General features: G+C 38.1%; 1 protein-coding gene across 2 annotated transcripts in view; it reads right to left on the bottom strand.

Moving 5' to 3' along the window:
- TEX9 (testis expressed 9) overlaps positions 1-18808 on the bottom strand; it is a 49827-nt gene that overhangs the window by 5259 nt on the left and 25760 nt on the right. For both annotated transcript variants that reach the window (XM_037151106.2, XM_053670166.1), the window contains exons 5-10: positions 16802-16847; positions 16445-16527; positions 14264-14442; positions 11884-11966; positions 11344-11517; positions 4560-4694 (exon numbers count right to left, since the gene is read on the bottom strand). In XM_037151106.2, the coding sequence (XP_037007001.2) occupies positions 4560-4694; positions 11344-11517; positions 11884-11966; positions 14264-14442; positions 16445-16527; positions 16802-16847 (700 nt within the window). The remainder of the gene's footprint in view (positions 1-4559; positions 4695-11343; positions 11518-11883; positions 11967-14263; positions 14443-16444; positions 16528-16801; positions 16848-18808) is intronic.

The raw sequence follows: 18808 nt of genomic DNA on the forward strand, positions 1-18808 counted from the left end.
GTATTTCTATACACTAATAAATTACCTGTAACAGAAATAAAACAATCATTTTTATAATTGCATCAAAAAGAACAAAATACTTAGGAATAAATTTAACCAAGGAGGTGAAAGATCTGTACACTGAAAATTATAAGACAATGATGAAAGTTATCAAAGACACAAACAAATAGAAAAGAATCCTGTGTTCATGACTGGGAGGAACTAATATTGTTAAAATGTCCATACAACCAAAGCCATCTATAAATTCAATGCAAACCTCTATCAAAATTCCAATGGAATTTTTTTACAGATACAGAACAAAACAATCCTAAAATTTATATGGAACCACAAAAAATCAAAGAGACAAAGCAATCCTGTTAAAGAAAAACGGGAGATATCTTATTTCCTGATTTCAAACTACATATAAAACCATAGAAATCAAAATAGTATGATACTACCTAACAACATAAACATAAACCAATGAATGGCACAGAATTAAGAGCCTAGAAGCAAACCCATGCAAATTAGGTCAACTAACATTTGACAAGAGAGCCAATAGTATGCAATGGGGAAACTCCCTCTTCAATATATGGTACTGGAAAAGTTGGACATTCACATGTAAAAGAACAAAACTAGACTCCTATCTTACACCACCCACAAAAACTAACCCAAAATGGATTAATCTATGAGACTCCTAGAAAAACAATTGATAGTAAACAGTAATATACACCAAAATGTCATCCCACTGTGTTTAAATCAATCACCCATAATGCAGTCCTGGGGTCAGATGCTTGTCCTGAACACATCTATGTTGTTTATACAGAGTTGATGGTTTTATACTGAATCATTCACATACCAAGTCATTACTTGAATTTGCAAAATGGCTGACTAGAATTAGGAGACTCATCTGTTGTCATGGAAACAAGTTTTCTACTTCTCTAATGTGTGTGCTAAAATAGAGATCAAATCTACAACCAGAATTAGCAAATCATGACATAATCAGTTATTCCATTTCATTTTATTCAGAATCCCTTTAGAGTGCACCAAATTGGAAATAATATTCTAATAACATGCTAATTACTGGCAACTTTGTAAAGACTTCCTAATTTGTTCACTTAATTACTTCTATTAATAAATCCCCATCATAATGCCATCATTGATGGCTCTTAAATATGAACATAGTAAGATTATATAGTATAAACTATCTCACAGAAGATATCTCAAAATTCTGTATTCATTGCAACATATTTGCCTCTGTTAAAGATGGAGAACTTAACCAAGATCAGTTTTGTTCAATGTTGTCTTATGCTACTAATTTAATCTCAAACATATCATTTTGTATATATAATGAAGGTGGCTACTAATTTCATCATCCAAGCCACTGTTATTAAATATTGTCCTAAGGGAGAGATTGCAATGGAGCATCACTTTCAGCTTGACAGGGAACCAAACACTAATAGGAATATTTAGAATGTAAAAAATGTTTCCACACACATTGATACTTGAGCCTTCATTTATTCAACAGCTAGTTTTAGGCATTGAGTGCTAATTCTATGACAGTCATTAGCTAGCTACTAGGAATACAAGGGTGATTCTCACAATAACTCTACAATAATGGTTATCAAATTGTTATCTCAGATCCAGTGACATCAGCATTACCTGGGTACTTCTTAAAACTGCACATTCTCAGGCTGCAACCCAGACCTAAAAAAGCAGAAACTCTGGAGAGGGGGCCCAGCAATCTATGTTTTAACAAGCCCTCCAGATGAACCACTGACCTATAAAATAGCCCTTTGTATTACATAAGGTCTGTTCAGAAGGTGTCCAGCCATGTAATATAAAAAATAGAGACATTTATTGAAGAAGATAACAAGATACAAGAAACATTGTACATAGCACAATGGTACCTCAGTCCTCTTCAAAGTAGGCTCCTTGGGACCTCAGAGTTCTCCCAATCACCATCAGCTTGCCCTGTTGTATTTTCCTGAACCTCACTTCCAGTCTGAAATCTCTTCTCTTTCAAAGGTGATTTTAGTTTTGGGAAAAGCCAGAAGTCACAGGGTGCCAAACCTGGGCTGTAGGGGGCTGAGTCAACTGGGTGATTTGATGTTTTGCCAAAAAACTCTGCATGAGATGTGATTGTATGAGCAGGTGCATTGTCATGATGAAGCTATCAATCATCCATTGCCCATAGCTGTGGAATCATCTGAATAGTTCCCCCCAGAGGAATGTTCACACTTAACGCAAAAGTTGATGCAGATTTATTGCTCTACTCAGTCATTTTGAATGTAATGGCCACACAATACACATGTTCCCTCAATGATGTCTACCACCCCCACTGACTAGTACAGTGAAGTCGTCATTGTTCATGAATGTGCACTCCAGTCCACTCTCCTTGGCTGCCAGGTTACATTAATGTCAAAATGTCACATAAAACATTCTTGTTATATTAACAATGGCTGGACTTTTTCTGGACAGACCTCATGTTAGAAAATTGAGGCTCAAGGAAGAATAAAACAAACTCAAGATACAAAAGAAACTTTCTCCCACCATTTATCCTAAGACTAGAAAAGTGTGAGTTCCAAACAAGATGGAGGCATACATAGAAACCCTCTGCTTCCTCACACAACCAAAAGGAGGATAGAGGATAACAACCAATCTAAAATCAATAAACAACCAGAAATGTCAGAAAACCAAACTGTGAGGAACACCAACAACCAAGGAATTAAAGAAAAAAATCAACCAGAACCACCGGACCATTAAGGCTGCAGACCACACAGGCTGGGCCAGTTTGGAAAAACCTAGGTGAGGTGGTGGACCATGTGGGCAGGGCTGACTTAAGGGGAAACTGAGACTCAGAGTTCACTGTGGACTACAGTGGTTGCTGTGGTGGGAGAAACTCCCAGTCTCACATGAGAAGAGTCCATTGGAAAGCATGCTAGAGATGAGCAGACAAGCCCCACTGTTCCCTCTCTGGCCCCTCCCCCACAGGCAGCACCTCAGCACAGCAAGGAGGGTCGCCCTGCCCAGGTTAATATCTAAGGCTCCACCCCCTTACAATTTATCAGGTGCGCCAAGACTAAGAAATAGGGCCCAAATGAAAGAACAGAGCAAAACTTCAGAAAGAGAACTAAGCAATGAAGAGATCCCACCCTATCTGACGGTGAATTTAAAGCCCTGGTAATCAAAATGCTCACAGATCTTATTGAGCTTGGTCGAAAAATGAAAAGATACCCCAAATGAAATAAAGCAAAATATTCAGGGAACCAACAGTGACAGGAAGGAAACCAGGACTCAACACAACAATTTGGAACAAAAGGAAGAAATAAAAATCCAACTGGAACAGAATGAAGAAACAAGAACCCCAAAATATGAAGAGGCTGAGGATTCTCTGGGACAACCTGAAATGTTCCAATATCCAAATTATAGGGGTGCCAGAAGGAGAAGAACAGCAGCAAGAAATTGAAAACGTACTTGAACAAATAATGAAGGAAAACTTCCCCAATCTGGGGAAGGAAATAGATTTCCAGGAAGCCCAGAGAGTCTCAAAAAAGTTGGACCCAAAGAGGAATACACCAAGGCACATCATCATTAAGCTACCCAAGATTAAAGATAAGGAAAGAATCTTAAAAGCAGCAAGAGAAAAGGAGACAGTTACCTACAAAGGAATTCCCATAAGGCTATCAGCTGATTTCTCAAAAGAAACCTCACAGGCAAAAAGGGGCTGGAAAGAAGTATTTGAAGTCATGAAAGGCAAGGACCTACATTCAAGATTACTCTATCCAGCAAAGCTATCATTTAGAATGGAAGGGCAGATAAAGTGCTTCCCAGATAAGGACAAGTTAAAGGAGTTCATCATCACCAAGCCTTATTATATGAAATGTTAAAGGAACTTACATAAGAAAAAGAAGATAAAAAATATGAACAGTAAAATGACAACAAACTCATAACTATCAACAAATGAACCTCAAAGAAAAGAAAAGCCATAAAAACAAAAACTAAGCAAACAACTAGAACAGGAACAGAATCAGAGAAATGGACATCATGTGGAGGGATTGTAGTGGGGAGGGGGAAGGGAGAAATAGAGGGAAAAAGTACAGGGAAGAAGCATAATTGATAGGCATAAAATAGATGGGGAGAGATAAAAATGGTGTAGGAAACAGAATTCAAAAAACTTGTATAACTTATATGTACAACTCATGGACATGAACTAAGGGGGGAATGCTGGAGGGGGGATAATGGGGGGAAATTGGGAAAACTGTAATAGCATAATCAATAAAAATACTTAAAAAAAAGAAAAGTATCTGGCATGTAATATGGGTACACAATTAAGTTTTGGGGGCTGAAAAAAATGAATGAATCCTCTAAAGATTTATACTATCCCCCAATTATAGCACCAGCCCAAGCACCATAACCCAGCTTATTGAAAATGTATCTATTGATAATGAATGTTTCTTCTGAAAAGGGAAACACACACGGTGACAAGATTTATAATTTAGTAACTATTTAGTTTTGATGCTTGCATAAAAGAGGAGGTTACCAAAGGTGATCACTACCAAAACCATTCAATTTTTCCATACCTTGTTATTTTGCCTTAATTTATTTAGCTCCAATTTATACTTTTCTGCTTCTTCTAGAGCTCTATTCAAGCGAACTTCTGTGGCACTTTGGCTACTGGCAGCTTGTTTTTGCAGTCTTCTTTTATTTTCTAACTCCTGTACAGTAAAAGAAATATATGGAGCATTTATAAACATAAGTGCCCTCTATTATTTTGCAGCACTTTTCATTTCCATATTCCTTGCTTTCTCCCAAATTTCACACACACACACACACAGTGCCAGAGGCTGAGCACTGAGTGACAGAGGTCTCAGGGAATTCTTACTCTGAATTGATATTAGGAAAATATATCTTTAAAGATATCATCATAAATTAAGCTTCCAAATTATGTTTTGTTTGGAATTTTCTGCCTGTTTTTATCAACCCCAAGATAGAGTATACATGCTCTCTATTTTATAAGCAACTTTTTATAATTATAATTATTCCTTAGGGAACTACCAAAACACCAATGTACACAAATTCATAAACACTGTGTTTGTGTGAACCTGACAAAGGACATTATTTTTAAAAATAGTTGTTAAATACAGAACATTCTATATTAACTTACAGGGAAATCTCAATTCTAAGCATAAACAACAGATCTATTTTCCACATATCAAGGTGGCTTTAGACCTGCATTTCTGCAAATATTCTGATGCTGTTGCAGAGAATCTGTATTCCACACATGAAGAAACAAGAACATGATGGATAAACTCCTAACTCCACCATAATCTGGCACCACAATCTCGCCACAGAGTAGTACCTGGATCTCTCAAAAAAAAACAAACTGGTATTTCTTTCCTCTGAGCCTTTGCCTGTGCTCTTCCTTCTGCCCTGATTCTTCCCTGCTTCTCATTTTTACCTGGCTAATACCTCCTCACCCTTTAAGACATATAGGGCAATACATGATGGTTTTACCTCCTCCCATAAGCCTTTCCTCACTGTCTTTCTCATTATCCTCCCAGGCTAGATTAGGTACACTTTCCCTAGAGCTTCTATAGCATCTTGGTATACATATATCATAGTACCTGTTATGTGAAACCCAACATCCATTTTGTTCCTTGCCCCCCCCCCCACTGTAGTGTAAACTCCTCAGGCATAGGAACTCTCAATTTCTATATTCCAAGCACTTGAGTGGCATATAAGAGGCACTGATGACATATTTATTGAATGGCATTTTGTAATACATAATCTTCTTTGCATCACCTACAATGCCTAGTGCAGAGACTTTTACAAAGAACATACTCAGTAAATATGGAATTGAAATGATGCAGTTAAAAATACAGATGCCTATTTTCTTCTTTTTTAAGTTTTCCTCCTGGCTGTATCACTGCTTTATTTGAAAACTGATCTCCCTGGCTCTGAGTAATTAAGGGGAAAACAAAACAAAACACATGCTGCTCTTTATGTAGGCTTCTAAACAAATCGAACTGTGCACAGATACCATCTGCTACCACCAGCCTTCTTCACAGCTTTCTGGGTGGTAGCTTACGCTGAGAGCAAGCCTGACGCATCTCACTGTTCACACAGAAAAGGCAGAGATTCTCATCAACTGCAAAGTCCGCAATTCTTAATGACTTTGTAACTAACCTACTTCATAGCAAAGTGAAAACCATCCTTCACGACATGATTTTCCCCCACTCCTGAAACAATACTGCCAGCTCCCTTTCTTGGGAGAAGGGGAAAAAAGAAGAATAGTAAAGTAGGAAATAAAGTTTTCCTCTGTAAGTAAATTCATACAGAAAGGAAAAACATCATAAAAATCTTGAAAACATTTGTTTTCAATCATACTCAAGTACTTTTTACAAAGTACAGACAGGATACCATTACTGCAATGAGCTTGCATCCCCAAAATACTCAGTAAAGTGAATCTATGGCTACAAAAAGTTAATCAGTTTTCATATTGCTAGAAAAAAAATTATGAAAAATCTTAGCACTGAATTTTATATTAGTTTTCAAAGAAAAAGCTGTAGAGCTTAAAGAAAATCAATCTAACTTTAAAACTCAAATACTACGAGATCCAAGAAGAAATAATGTCATTCTTTAATAATTTTTAAAGCATTCATAAGTCACTAGAACAGGAAGAAAAAAGAGTATGCATCAGTAGCACAAGACAAAATGTTGTAAATGCTTTAAAAGTAACACAAAATGCCATAACAATTCAGATGAGGAATAATCAGAGGTAGACAAATAATCAGATAAGCTTCTAGAAAAAAGTGGCTAAGGAACAAAAAAGCAATAAACTTGGGAGTCTGAAAACCTGGCAGCTATGGTACACTCAGTTTCCATATCTGGCATTGGGACTAATAATATCTTATTCAACACATTTATTGAACGTGTCACGTACTATTCTGCACGATGGGCACATGCTAATTAACCAAAGTTCCTCCCTTATAAAGCTTGAATTTTAAAGGAAGAAACAGATAATAAACACATACATACACACATATGTAATATCTGAGATAAGGGCTATGAAAAAAATAAATGGTAAGGGCAAAGAGCAACGGGGGAGACGGCCTAATTATTTACAATAAAGTGGTTAGGGGCAGGGCTTCCAAATGAGGGAATGATTCATGTACAGATCCAGGGGGGAAGAATTAGACTGGAGGAACAATGAAGAGAGAGACGTGGAGGCAGAAATCCACTTAGTATATTCAGAGATCACCGAGACAATCAGTGTGGCTTTAGCTGAGTGACACAGGCACAGTGTTATCAGATCTTGAGAAAATAGAAATAGGTAGGGGGAGCTTCGGTGGAACCTATAAACCCTTCATGAAGTTTGATTTTATTCTGAATGATGTGGAAGCCTTTGGAGGGTTTTATGTAGGATGTGTGTATGTGTATGTGTGGCAGGGATGTTTGTGTGTTGTGACCTAAGTTTTTTTAAGTATTATTCTACCTACTGTGGTATTGCTACTGAGTGTAGGAATATTTATCTAGGTCACTGGGATGGTATAAGAAGCTTAGGACAGGATAGAAGTAATGCATTTTTGAGAAGTGGTTAATTCTATGTATTTGGAAGACAATTGGTTAAGACTTGCTGATGGACTGTATATACGTGTGGGGAAAGAGAAAGATCAAGATGACTCTTGGATTTTGCAATGAAAAGTTCGTCGTCTTTTACTGAGAGGGAGAAAAGGAGAGGCAGGTTTACATAGGGCAGGGAAACAAAAGCTCCCTTTAGGGCATATGAAGTTTAACCAAGTAGAGCTATCAAGCAGCAGCAAGATGTAAAAGTCTGGAGCTCAAAGAGGTCAGAGCAAGAAATGTGGGACTGATCAACATATGGATGGTGTATAAAGCCATGGGAATGAATGAGAGCACCCCAGAGTTGGATGCAGACAGAGAAGAGAGCCACGGACTGGGCCTTTGACACTCCAACATGCAAAGGTAAGGAAAAAAAAGAAACAAAATCAAGACTGTGGTGCTCCAGAAGCAAATGAATAGTATTTCAAGGAGGGAGTAATCAACTATGTCAGTTATTACTGAGATACTAATTACTATGAGGAATAATAACTGACTAGAATTAGCAATGTGGATTACTGGTAAATCATTAAAAATGATTTCAGGGGCAGAACAGAGATGGATGCCTAACTGGAGTAATTTCAGGAGAGAATGACAAATGAGGAATAGAGACATTGAGTATGGATAACTATTTCAAGGTGCTTTGCCATAAAGGGGAGCAATGGTACAGGGCTTGAGGTAGATGTGAGATCTACAGAGGTTTTTAAAAATATATATTAGAGATTCTATGGTACGTATGCTAATGTGACCAATTTAGTAGATATAATAAACCTGATTTTTGCAAGAGAAAGGAGGAATAATTATAGGAGCAAAGTCCTTGAATAGAAGAGAGAGTATGGGATTCAGTCCACATTGAATGGCTTTAGACAGAAGAGTAGCAATCTGTCATAATGAGGGGAAAGCAGGATAAGTGGGTTAGAGGCAGGAAAGTCGATAGATTTAGTAACAGGATGAAGAAGAGTTATCTTCTTATTCCGTTTACTTAATAAAATAGGGAGCAAAGTCATGAACTGAGAATAAGAAGGTTGGAAGAGGTATTGGAAAACTGAGGTGAAAAGAGAACCTGTTTAAAAATCACCTCTGAAATTTGGAAAGTGAACTGACCTCTCAAAAAAGGGGGAAGGGAAAATGGCATTACACTTGATATTTGTAAATAAATTAAAAGTAGAACCAATCCACTTTGATTTTTGTCCAGACATAATTCACCGGTCATACATGAGTAAGTATGCAATAGGGAGACATTAGGTCTGACAAGGTTTGGGCTTAGCCCACACAGTACATTTGCAGTAAATTAAGAATACTGGCAATGGAGGGTAGAGTTCTAGTCAAGAGAGTGGCATAGATAAATGCCGTACTCACACCCTCCCACAAGTACATCAAAATTACAACTAGACTACAGAGCCATCATTCCGAACCACCTGAAATCTAGCAGAACAGCAGTTCTACAACGAAATACATAAAGAAGCCACATCAGTACCGGTGGGAAGGGTGCAGACAGCACAGGCCAGTCCCACACACAAGGCAGTTAAAAACTGGGAATTGGGAGGGGATATATTGGCTGTGGAGGTTCCTCTGAGGAGTAACAGGTCCAAATATATCAGGCCTCCCATCACAGTGTTCAGAAAAAAATTCCCCATAACTTTTGGCTATGAAGACCAGCAGGGATTATGACTGAATGAGATGGTAAACTCCTAGAGTCCCAGGTGTTCCTCTTAAAGGGCCCACCCACAGACTTACTTGGACTTACTCACTCTGAGCCCCAGCACGGAGGCAGCAGCTTGTAAGGTGCCAGGGACATACAGGGAGGAACTTCATTGTCTGGCTTTGGGGCGAGAGTTGGAGTGGTAGCTTTCTCCCAGACAAAAGTGCTGGCGGTGGCCACTGTTCCTTTTCTGAGCCTTCCACTCACAGAGGCAGCACACAGGTGTCATATCTGAGTCTCCATCAACCTGGCTAACTAAGACTGCTAGACCCAACTTGCTAGCCCATTCAGGCCATTTCCAATGGCTTTTCCTTACAAATGGCCTATCTTAGATAATGCTGCAGAGCTTTCTAAACGTTCTCAAAGGTTCACAAATAGTAAGCAAGCAGCATCAGGTCTCAGCATGCCCTGTACCTCTTGCTAATTAGCCTCATGAAGGGCAGTAGCAGCAACTGGCCTTGGTTCACAGCTTGATTTCTCTTAGCTACTGCCAGGCCCAGCACAACTAGCAGCAATCTGCAGATCACTACAGCACATGCTGGGTGGTCCCAGGCAGGGCACAGGTGACAGCTGATTTTGGCCTACACCTCCAGGGAGCCCCAGAGCCAGTGCACCTGGTGCTCAGCTTCAGACCATGCCAGAGCACCACCCAACCATCTCTACCAGTAACACACTCAAGGCTCCAACTCACCTGGCATGAGAGCCCCTGTGAAGCTAGTCCTGCTCTGCAGTGTCAGCATCCATACAGCAGCTCATCTGATGCTTTCGCTGTAAGGCTTCTCAGCCAGTCAGCCTAAGAGTCAGTCCCAACCAGTGACATGCCAACAGCAATCATGGCTCAAGTAAAACAGGAAAGTGCACACAGCCCACAGAAGGGGGTGCCAGGTGCAGCACCCAGCTCAGGTGACTGGGGAGGTTGTGCCACTGGGACCCACAGACACCCACTACCTAAGGCCATTCTACCAAGACCAGAAGATGTAGCAGCTCTACCTAATATATTGAATTGAAACAAATGCAGGGAGGTAGCCACAGTAAGGAGAAAAGGAAATAGGTCTCCAAAGAGAGAACAGAACAAAACTCCAGGGGAAAAAAATCTAAATAAAATGTAGGCAAGCAATCTACCAGATACAGATTCAAAACACTGGTTATAAGGATGCTCAATGATCCTAGAGGAAGAACAGATGAACTTACACAAAGTGATAGAGACCATAAAAAAGTCAGAAATGAAGAATACAGTAACTTAAGTGAAGAATACATTAGATACAATCAACTGCAGATTAGATAAAGCAAAGGACTGACTCAACTATTTTGAAGACAAGGTAGTGGAACACCCAATCAGAACAACAAAGTGAGAAAATAATTGGAACAATGAAGATAGTAAAAAGGACCTCTTGGATAACATCAAGTGTGTACCAACATTTGATCATAGAGGTATTAGAAGAACAGAGAGTAAGCAAGGAACTGCAAATCTATTTTTATGAGGCCATTATTATCCTAATCCCAAAACCAGATAAAGTCAAAACAAAAAAGAATAGTATAAGCCAATATCCCTGCTGAACACAGATGTTTAAATCCTCAACAAAAGATTAGCAAACCAGATTCAGAATACATTAAAAAGATCATACACCATAATCAAGTGGGATTTATTCCAAGGATGGAAGGGTGGTACAATACTCACAAAACAATAAATGTGTGAGAGTTCCAGCCAAGATGGAGGTAGAAAGCCTTCGCTTCCTCTCACAACCAAAAGGAGGATAACAAGAGGAGGGTTTAAGGGGATTAAATGGTAATGGAAAAAATACAATAAAGATTATGTATCTTAAAAAATATTCTCCTATATATGGGAGAAGAGTACTTACTTACTTACTTATTTTTTGTACTTTTTTCCATTACCATCAAGTCTTATGGGGGAAGAGTTTTTAGTCAATACTAACAAAATAACTAAACAACCGGAAGTGGTATCTATACAAAATGTGTAACTTCAGTATTTTAGTGCATCTGTGGCATTAAGTTAGGAAAAATAGCAAAACAATTATAATTACCCTTTCTACTGAAGACAGCTGTTGCTGTAATCCATCACATTTTTTGTTTGCTTCTTCAAAAAGAGTTTTATATTTTTCTGCTTGAGACTGTTGTAAATTAATCATTCGCTGCTGTCTCACACAATCTTCCTCAAAATTTTTTACTTGAGATTTTAAATCCTGAATTTCATCCTCCTATAGTTATGAAATTACAGATTATGTGAAAAAGTACACAACTTGCTATCAAAACATAGGCCAAAACCAAAAAAACTTCATGTGATCTTTGATTTTCATCTTCAAAAATGGAAGTCAGACATTTTATTTGCATTTAATAGCTTACACTTGTAAATTCCAATATAGAGAACTCTAAATACTAACAAGTATTTAAAATTCTTTAGCTCTGAAAATTCAACATCTTCAAATAAAGTTCAGTATTTACATAAAATTTTTCAATTCAAAATTTCACTGAATATCTCAATGAAACTATTTTTAAGACTGAAACTGCTCTTAAAATATTGCTTAATATTTCAGCATATATGTTGACAAGTCTTCAAAACTTACCTTTTTATTGCATTCACATACAACATTATCCAGTTCCTGCTGCATAACATGGAGTTTGGCCTTCAGAAATCTGATCTGTGCTTCTGTGAATTTAAACAATTATATTTATTGCCTTTCACTGAATCTAAGATGTCACCATTTGTTCGAAAGACCATTATACTATGAAATAACAAAAATGCACAAGACGGCAGTCTAACGGGAGATCCCTGTTTGGGACACTAAACACCCTAAGTGCCCCTAATGTAAAGATAAATGAAAAACAAATCCACCCGACAGAAACAAACTATTCACATCTCAACAATGGAACCAAGTAAAGAAAGCAGGAAAAACCCAAAACCACTCCTTAGAATCTGAACCATAAGACAGTATTCACATAAGTTTGCAGACTGAATTCATATTTACCAAGGTGGTCCAAAATACCTCAAACAGAATGTAAAGTGGTCTCAGGTCACCGATGTCCTCATGTGTGTGGCAGAAACAAACAAAACCTCTCCAGCAAAACTATACTTCAAACCCAGTCATTGTGGTTCCAAGACGCCTTTGGCTATCAAACACGTCTCAATTTCACAGAAGTTAAAATGTGTTTTAGAAACAGAGAAATGCACTAACGTTACTGCCAAAGGTTTCTCCCACAAACCCTCTTTAAGATCTACCTTTATTCAATAGCATCAGCAGTAGCTCTTTGAGGTTTATAGGTGTTTAAAAGTAAATAAAATGAAAAATGAACACAGAACTCACTGGTAATTCATTCAATCATTTATTCCAAAAAATACATGAAGTCTCTGCTGCATTTGAGGCATAGCAGGTTTACATACAAGGCAAGCTTTGCCCTCATAGAGCTTATCGTGAGTAAACACTGAATTGTCTCTAAGCAGTCATTAGGGTAAGTCCCACAGAGTGTAAAACATCTCCATACATTCCTCCAATTCCAGAGCTCTTTTGTAGGGTCCCCAGTGTTGCCATGGAGCTGATGAACTATAGTTGGCTCTAATCCACCTAGATCTTCCTAGTCTCAACTCTCCTCTCCTGTAACTTCAGGCTAACAGGGGATAGAAGGTGGATGATACATTCAAAAGTGCAACATTTGCAGTAGCTGCTCTCTAGGGGCAAAGACAGGAGAGAGGAAGAGCATGACTTTCTCTCCTCAACTTTAGGTCCACAGCACTAAGCTCCCCATCCCACTCCAACTTTAGTTTTAAAAGCAGTCTGTGCTGCTAAACTTTTTGATCTTTTCTTTCCCTGGGTAACCCTAGGCAATCATCTGGAATAAAAAAATCAGAGGTGATACAACCTAGGTCAAAACTTGTCAAAAGGGAGGTAAAATGGCAGAAGGATGATTCAGTGCGAAGAAGAAGTAGCAACTTAAGGTGTTACTCTGCTTGTGCTGGTTCCCTGTGTCCGGGAGGGGGAACACCATAACAGGGCTGTCGTGACTACACTGAGAACAGCTAACATCTAACCATTGTTACCTGAAGTCATCTTAACAGAGACATAAAGGCAACTTCCTGCTTCATTTAACTTCTTCCTGACGACTAGCCCCAGAAAGCTTGGGTAAGTCAATAAACATAATAAATGCATAAATGAACTGCTCCTTATTTATGGCTAATTAGTCTGCAGCATGATAATCATTACTACACATAACTGTTGTGATTTTCACAGAATGAGAGAATTTTAAAAGTTTACAATCATCTAATACAAACTGCTAAATTTTGAAACTAAGATATTATTATAGAGGGGCTAAGTAGCTTACCTGAACTCACAATTAATTATAGTTCATCATTAACTATGTTCACATACACTCAACTGTCTCATATTTTGTTTACAATAGCACAGGTGGCCCATAAATTTAACAGAATTTTAGAGGCATTACTGGTAACTGACATAATGCTTTTAGATGATCTAAAAAGTATTATTTTTCTAGGGTATAAAAAAATAAGTTTTTTAAAAAGAAAATATATTCATTAGAAAACTCATTTGATCATTTTACCTGATGCTATATCTGTAATTCATTTACCCTTTTGCATATGTTAATTTAATATGCAATAAGTGGAATACAGTAATGGTACATGAAAATATTCAAAGAACCATGTTTTTTAAATTTTAATGTTTTAATGATTAGACTTGGGACATTTTAACCTGAGTTGAAGAGCAGCCAATGAAACCAATACCACAAAAGAGACTAGTTTAATGAAATCCTACTTACCCATCATCCATTTTCAACAATTACTGACTCATAACCAATTACTTCATTTATAATCCCTCTCATTCCTTCCATCACCATGTCCCACTAGTAATTTTAAAACAAGTACAAGAAATCACAATACATTTTAAATGCCAAAAAGTTCCTGAATAACTGTGATGTAAACAAAAGAAAACCTACCTGTTCCAATGTCTTTACTAACACCACAAAAAATATCATCATCTATATAATCAGGTAAGCCTTCTTCTTCCAGTTGCCCTTCAATTTTGCTAACTGTTTTTGCAAGAGAAAAGTCTGAGAAATCCTCTGGAATGGCAACATCATTGGCAGTTGGTACATCAGAGTATTTCAATTTTACACTAAAAAATTTAAATATATAAATGTATATTATATATACTGGCACTATATAAGTAATATTAAAAGAAGGTACGACTCCTAGATATGATTTTTATCCAAATAACAGAGCATATAAAAATTACTGTAAATTTTACATTTATGATAAAATCTATAATTGATACTTTCAAGCTTATACTACAAGAGACTTAGTAGACTGTCAATCTTTATGAATCACACAACCACAGAACTAGAGAAGGGTTTATGAGGCCAGTTTGTTTGGACATTGTCTCCAAACAAGTGAACATCAAAACTAACAGTACTGCCCCTGGCTGATGTGGCTCAGTTTGTTGGGCGCTGTCTTATGGACCATAAGATGATGGGTTTGATTCCCAGTCAGGGTAACTGACTGGGTTGCCAGTTCAGTCCCCAGCTGGGGAGCATGTGAGTGGCAACTGATGGATGTTTCTCTCTCACATTGATGTTTCTCTTCCTTTCTCTCACCCTTCCCTTCTCTCTTAAAAAAAAAAAAAATCAATCATGTCCTCTGGTGAGGAGTAATAAAAAAAAAAAATCTAAGGGTACTGAACTTGGCCTGCTAGGTCAAACCTAGCCTGAGGCTTTTAATTTTACATGCTGCTGGAGAACTGCACAAATTGATAGTACTCTAGCCATAATTCTGAAAACACTGAAGAAAAATACCTCTTGAGAAAGAATTACAGAGTGAATAGTTATTAGCTCAAACTCAACATTTTTTTCAACCTAAAGAAAATAAGTAGCATAGATGGTAGGTAGAAAACAGATAGGGGGGAGGGCAAGAATAGTATGAGAAATATAGAATCTAAAGAACTTGAGACACGTGGTCATAAACTAAAGGGGGGGAATGGTGAGGGAGGGGGTGTGCAGGGTGGGGAAGAATGAAGAGGGGAAATAGAACTATAATGGCATAATAAAATATATATTTAAAAAAAAGAAATACATTGTAACCAGAATCAAAGTCAAACTAAATGTTGAATTTGATTTTATTTAAGAAGGGAAGAAATATGAAATGAAAGTTACTTCTAAATGCATTGAGGAATGTGCCAGGCCTACCTAACCCATCAACTTTATGGTTCCAAAAGCCTTACTTTTTACTTATTTTAAGTGTAACTTACTTTTGACAAGCAAAGGCTTCTAAATTCTATTTAGAAAAACAACCTTTTCTTTACAAAGTAAACTTGAAGTCTAAAAATAAGACAACCCCTTCCATACATACATGCATGTACATTCTTATGTATGTAGTGTATGTTCCTTTTTCTTCAATTAATTTTAGATTTTCTCTTCCTGCCCTTTTGGTCTATTTTTCTTTTATTGAAAAATCAAAAAGGTTATTTAGCCAATTAAAAGATACAAGAATTATCAGAGATTTTTTCCCCAATTTACACTGCAGATAGCAGTGTGGGTAAATAACAGACATGTAAATGGAATAACTCACTGTGAATGGAAGACTGACTGGGACAGCCCCACCGCGGCTGTGACCCCCTGCTTTAGAAGGCCTCTGAACCAAAGGGACTCTTGGGTCCTATCTGATGCTTAAAATACTAAGAACAGCCTTGAATTCTTTCTCACCAAAAACAACAGGATGTAAACCATAATTATACTCTTGTTTAGAGCCATATATCTCAATATATATAATAAGGTATAGTGCCCTGTTAAACAGTCAAAAAGTATATGGCTATTTAGTCTACTTCAGAGACTTAGGCAGAAAATAACACCTAGCTTCTAGTCACAGTTCTGAGAAAATATCTCAACAAAAATAACATTTAAAATTTTGAAATATGATTTTGCTTAAGAAAATACAAAATGACTGCTACAAGACATTTCTAAGAAGAAAATGTTTTAACTCAGTGAATGTGAATAGATAGATACAATATAATTTTGTCTGGGGGTAAGACAGCTGAAGAAAAAGAAAGCTTAATAATTATGAATGATGCTATTATAAATGATAAAATTTAGAAAAGAAAATATGCTTTGAAAACCATACTATACCTTGAATTTGTTTTCCTTCCTCTATTTGCAGAGTGCAGTTTTTTTTTAACCTTGTTTACTGGACCACTGTTTTTGGTCTTTGGCTACATGAAAATAATTTAAATGATTGATTAATTACATTCTAAAATTCCTTAGGGTACAGACTCATTTCACTTAGAATTTTTTCCAGTGTATCTCCAAAATGTTCAGTGAAATTATGAGATAAAAAAGAATTCTGCTTATCTTATAAGCACATTTCATGAAGACATCTTCTGAGTTTCAAGACTTCTATTTCTTGAGTCATAACCCTTCTTTGTTTTCTAAAAGTCTTAAATTTTACAGAAAGTAATTACATGCACAAAAAGTCTGATTTCATACCTGAGTTTCTGAATGTAGATGAACTGACCCTTCAGATAACAGACCCCTAAAGACCAAAAATAAACATAAATTAATAATAGATACTAAGCCAAGAAACAATAAAAGGGAAAATATACATCAAGTAAACATTGCTATAATTCTAGTTATGTATATGGTAATTTATTTAACATGAGTGTCATAAACAAGAAAAGTGCTTTGGTTAAATAATTCACCTTGAAAATGCAGTACTTGAATGTTCCCACAACCACATCAAAATTATAACTAAACTAAAGAACAAACATTCAGAACCTCCTGAATTCTAGCTGAATGTAAGCCCCACAACTAGGACTTTAAAGAGGAAGCCACATGGAGACTATTGAGGGTGGGGGTTGGGGGGGATGGAGACATGGAAGGCGCTTGTCCCCCACCTATGTGGGGTGGATAAAAATCAGGAGGGACAGCTCAGCTGTAGAAGTCCCCCGCGAGGAGTGAGGGGTCCCAGGCCCACACTAGGCCCCCAAGCCCAGGGTTCTAGTGCCAGCAAGAGAAGTCCCCATAACTTCTCGCTGTAAAAACCAGCAGGGATTATGGCTGAGTTAGCCCAAGGGCTTCTGGAGTCACAGGCAGTTCCTCTTACAGGTCTTGCACACAGACTGACTTGGACTCTCTCCCTCTGAGCTCCAGTGCTGGGGCGGTAGTCTGAAAGGAACCAAGGAAACATTTGGGAGGAACTGAATTGTCTAGCATTGGGACAAGAGCTGGGTGGGGTGAGCAACTTTCTGTGAGACACAAATGATGGCAGAGCCCTGGCTGGGTAACTCAGCTGCTTAGAGCATCATTGCAATATGCCGAGGTTGCGGGTTCGATCCTCAGAGCACATACAAGAATCTACCAATGAACGCATCAAAAACTGGAACAACAAATTTATCTCTCTCTCTAAAATCAATAAATTTTTTACAAGTTTTTAAAAAAGTGCTGGCAGAGGCCACTGTTCCTTTTCTGAGACCTGCTCCCCTCCAAAAGAGTCAGCAAGAGGGTGCCATATCTGACTCTCCATGCTCACACTGCTCACCATGGCCTGAATTCCCTGAGACCCCACCCAACTTGCAAGCCCACCTAAGCTGTCTCCAGGGGCTTTTCCATACGAATGGCCTGTGTTGGCTTATGCTTCAGACTTTCTTAAAATCTCTCAAACAAGCAGCATCTGGGCTCAGTGTGCCCCATATCTCTAGCTAAGTGGCCCCAGACTTGACACTAGCAACAGCTGGCCTTGGTACACAGCTTGGCTTCACCAGAGCACCTCCAAGCCTAGCACGAGTAGCAGCCGCCTAAAGATTACTTTGTAGCTCATGCCAGGTATCTCTGGGCAGAATAAAGGCAGTGACTGACCTTGGCCTGCACCTCTTGGGAGGACCCAGAGCCAATGTACCCAGGTGACAGCTGCAGACCACCCAACCATTTCTACAAGAAACACATTTAAGGGGAGGATTCAGAAGGCACCAGAGCTCTGCCAAGAAGTCCTTCTCCATGGGGTGGACATTTGGAAAGTTACCCTCCATGGTGGCCAGTAATCACAACCAGATCAAGCAACCAATGGGCCTGGGAATAAATCCCTTCCATTTGTGTGCTAACAGCAATCAAGGCTCAACTACAACAAGAGGGTGTTCACAGTCTACACAGAAAGCACACCTGAGTGCCCAGCTTAGGTGATAAGGGAGGCTGTGCCACTGGACCCTACAGGACACCTACTACATTAGGCTACTCAACCAAGCCCAGGAGACATAACAGCTCTAATACACAGAAACAAACACAGGGAAGCAGCCAAATTGAGGAGACAAACATGTCCCAAAGGAAAGAACAGATCAAAATTTGAGAAAAAGAACTAAACAAAATGGAGACAAGCAATCTACTAGATGTAGAGTTCAAAACACTGGTTATAAAGATGCTCAATGAATTTAGTAAGAACTTCAACAAAGGGATAGGAAACATAAAAACAAAGATAAAAAACATATACAACCAGTCATAAAT

The sequence above is a fragment of the Artibeus jamaicensis genome, unplaced genomic scaffold (genome assembly GCF_021234435.1).
Source record: "Artibeus jamaicensis isolate MK-2021 breed Jamaican fruit bat unplaced genomic scaffold, CSHL_Jam_final contig_548, whole genome shotgun sequence".
NCBI lineage: Eukaryota > Metazoa > Chordata > Mammalia > Chiroptera > Phyllostomidae > Artibeus > Artibeus jamaicensis.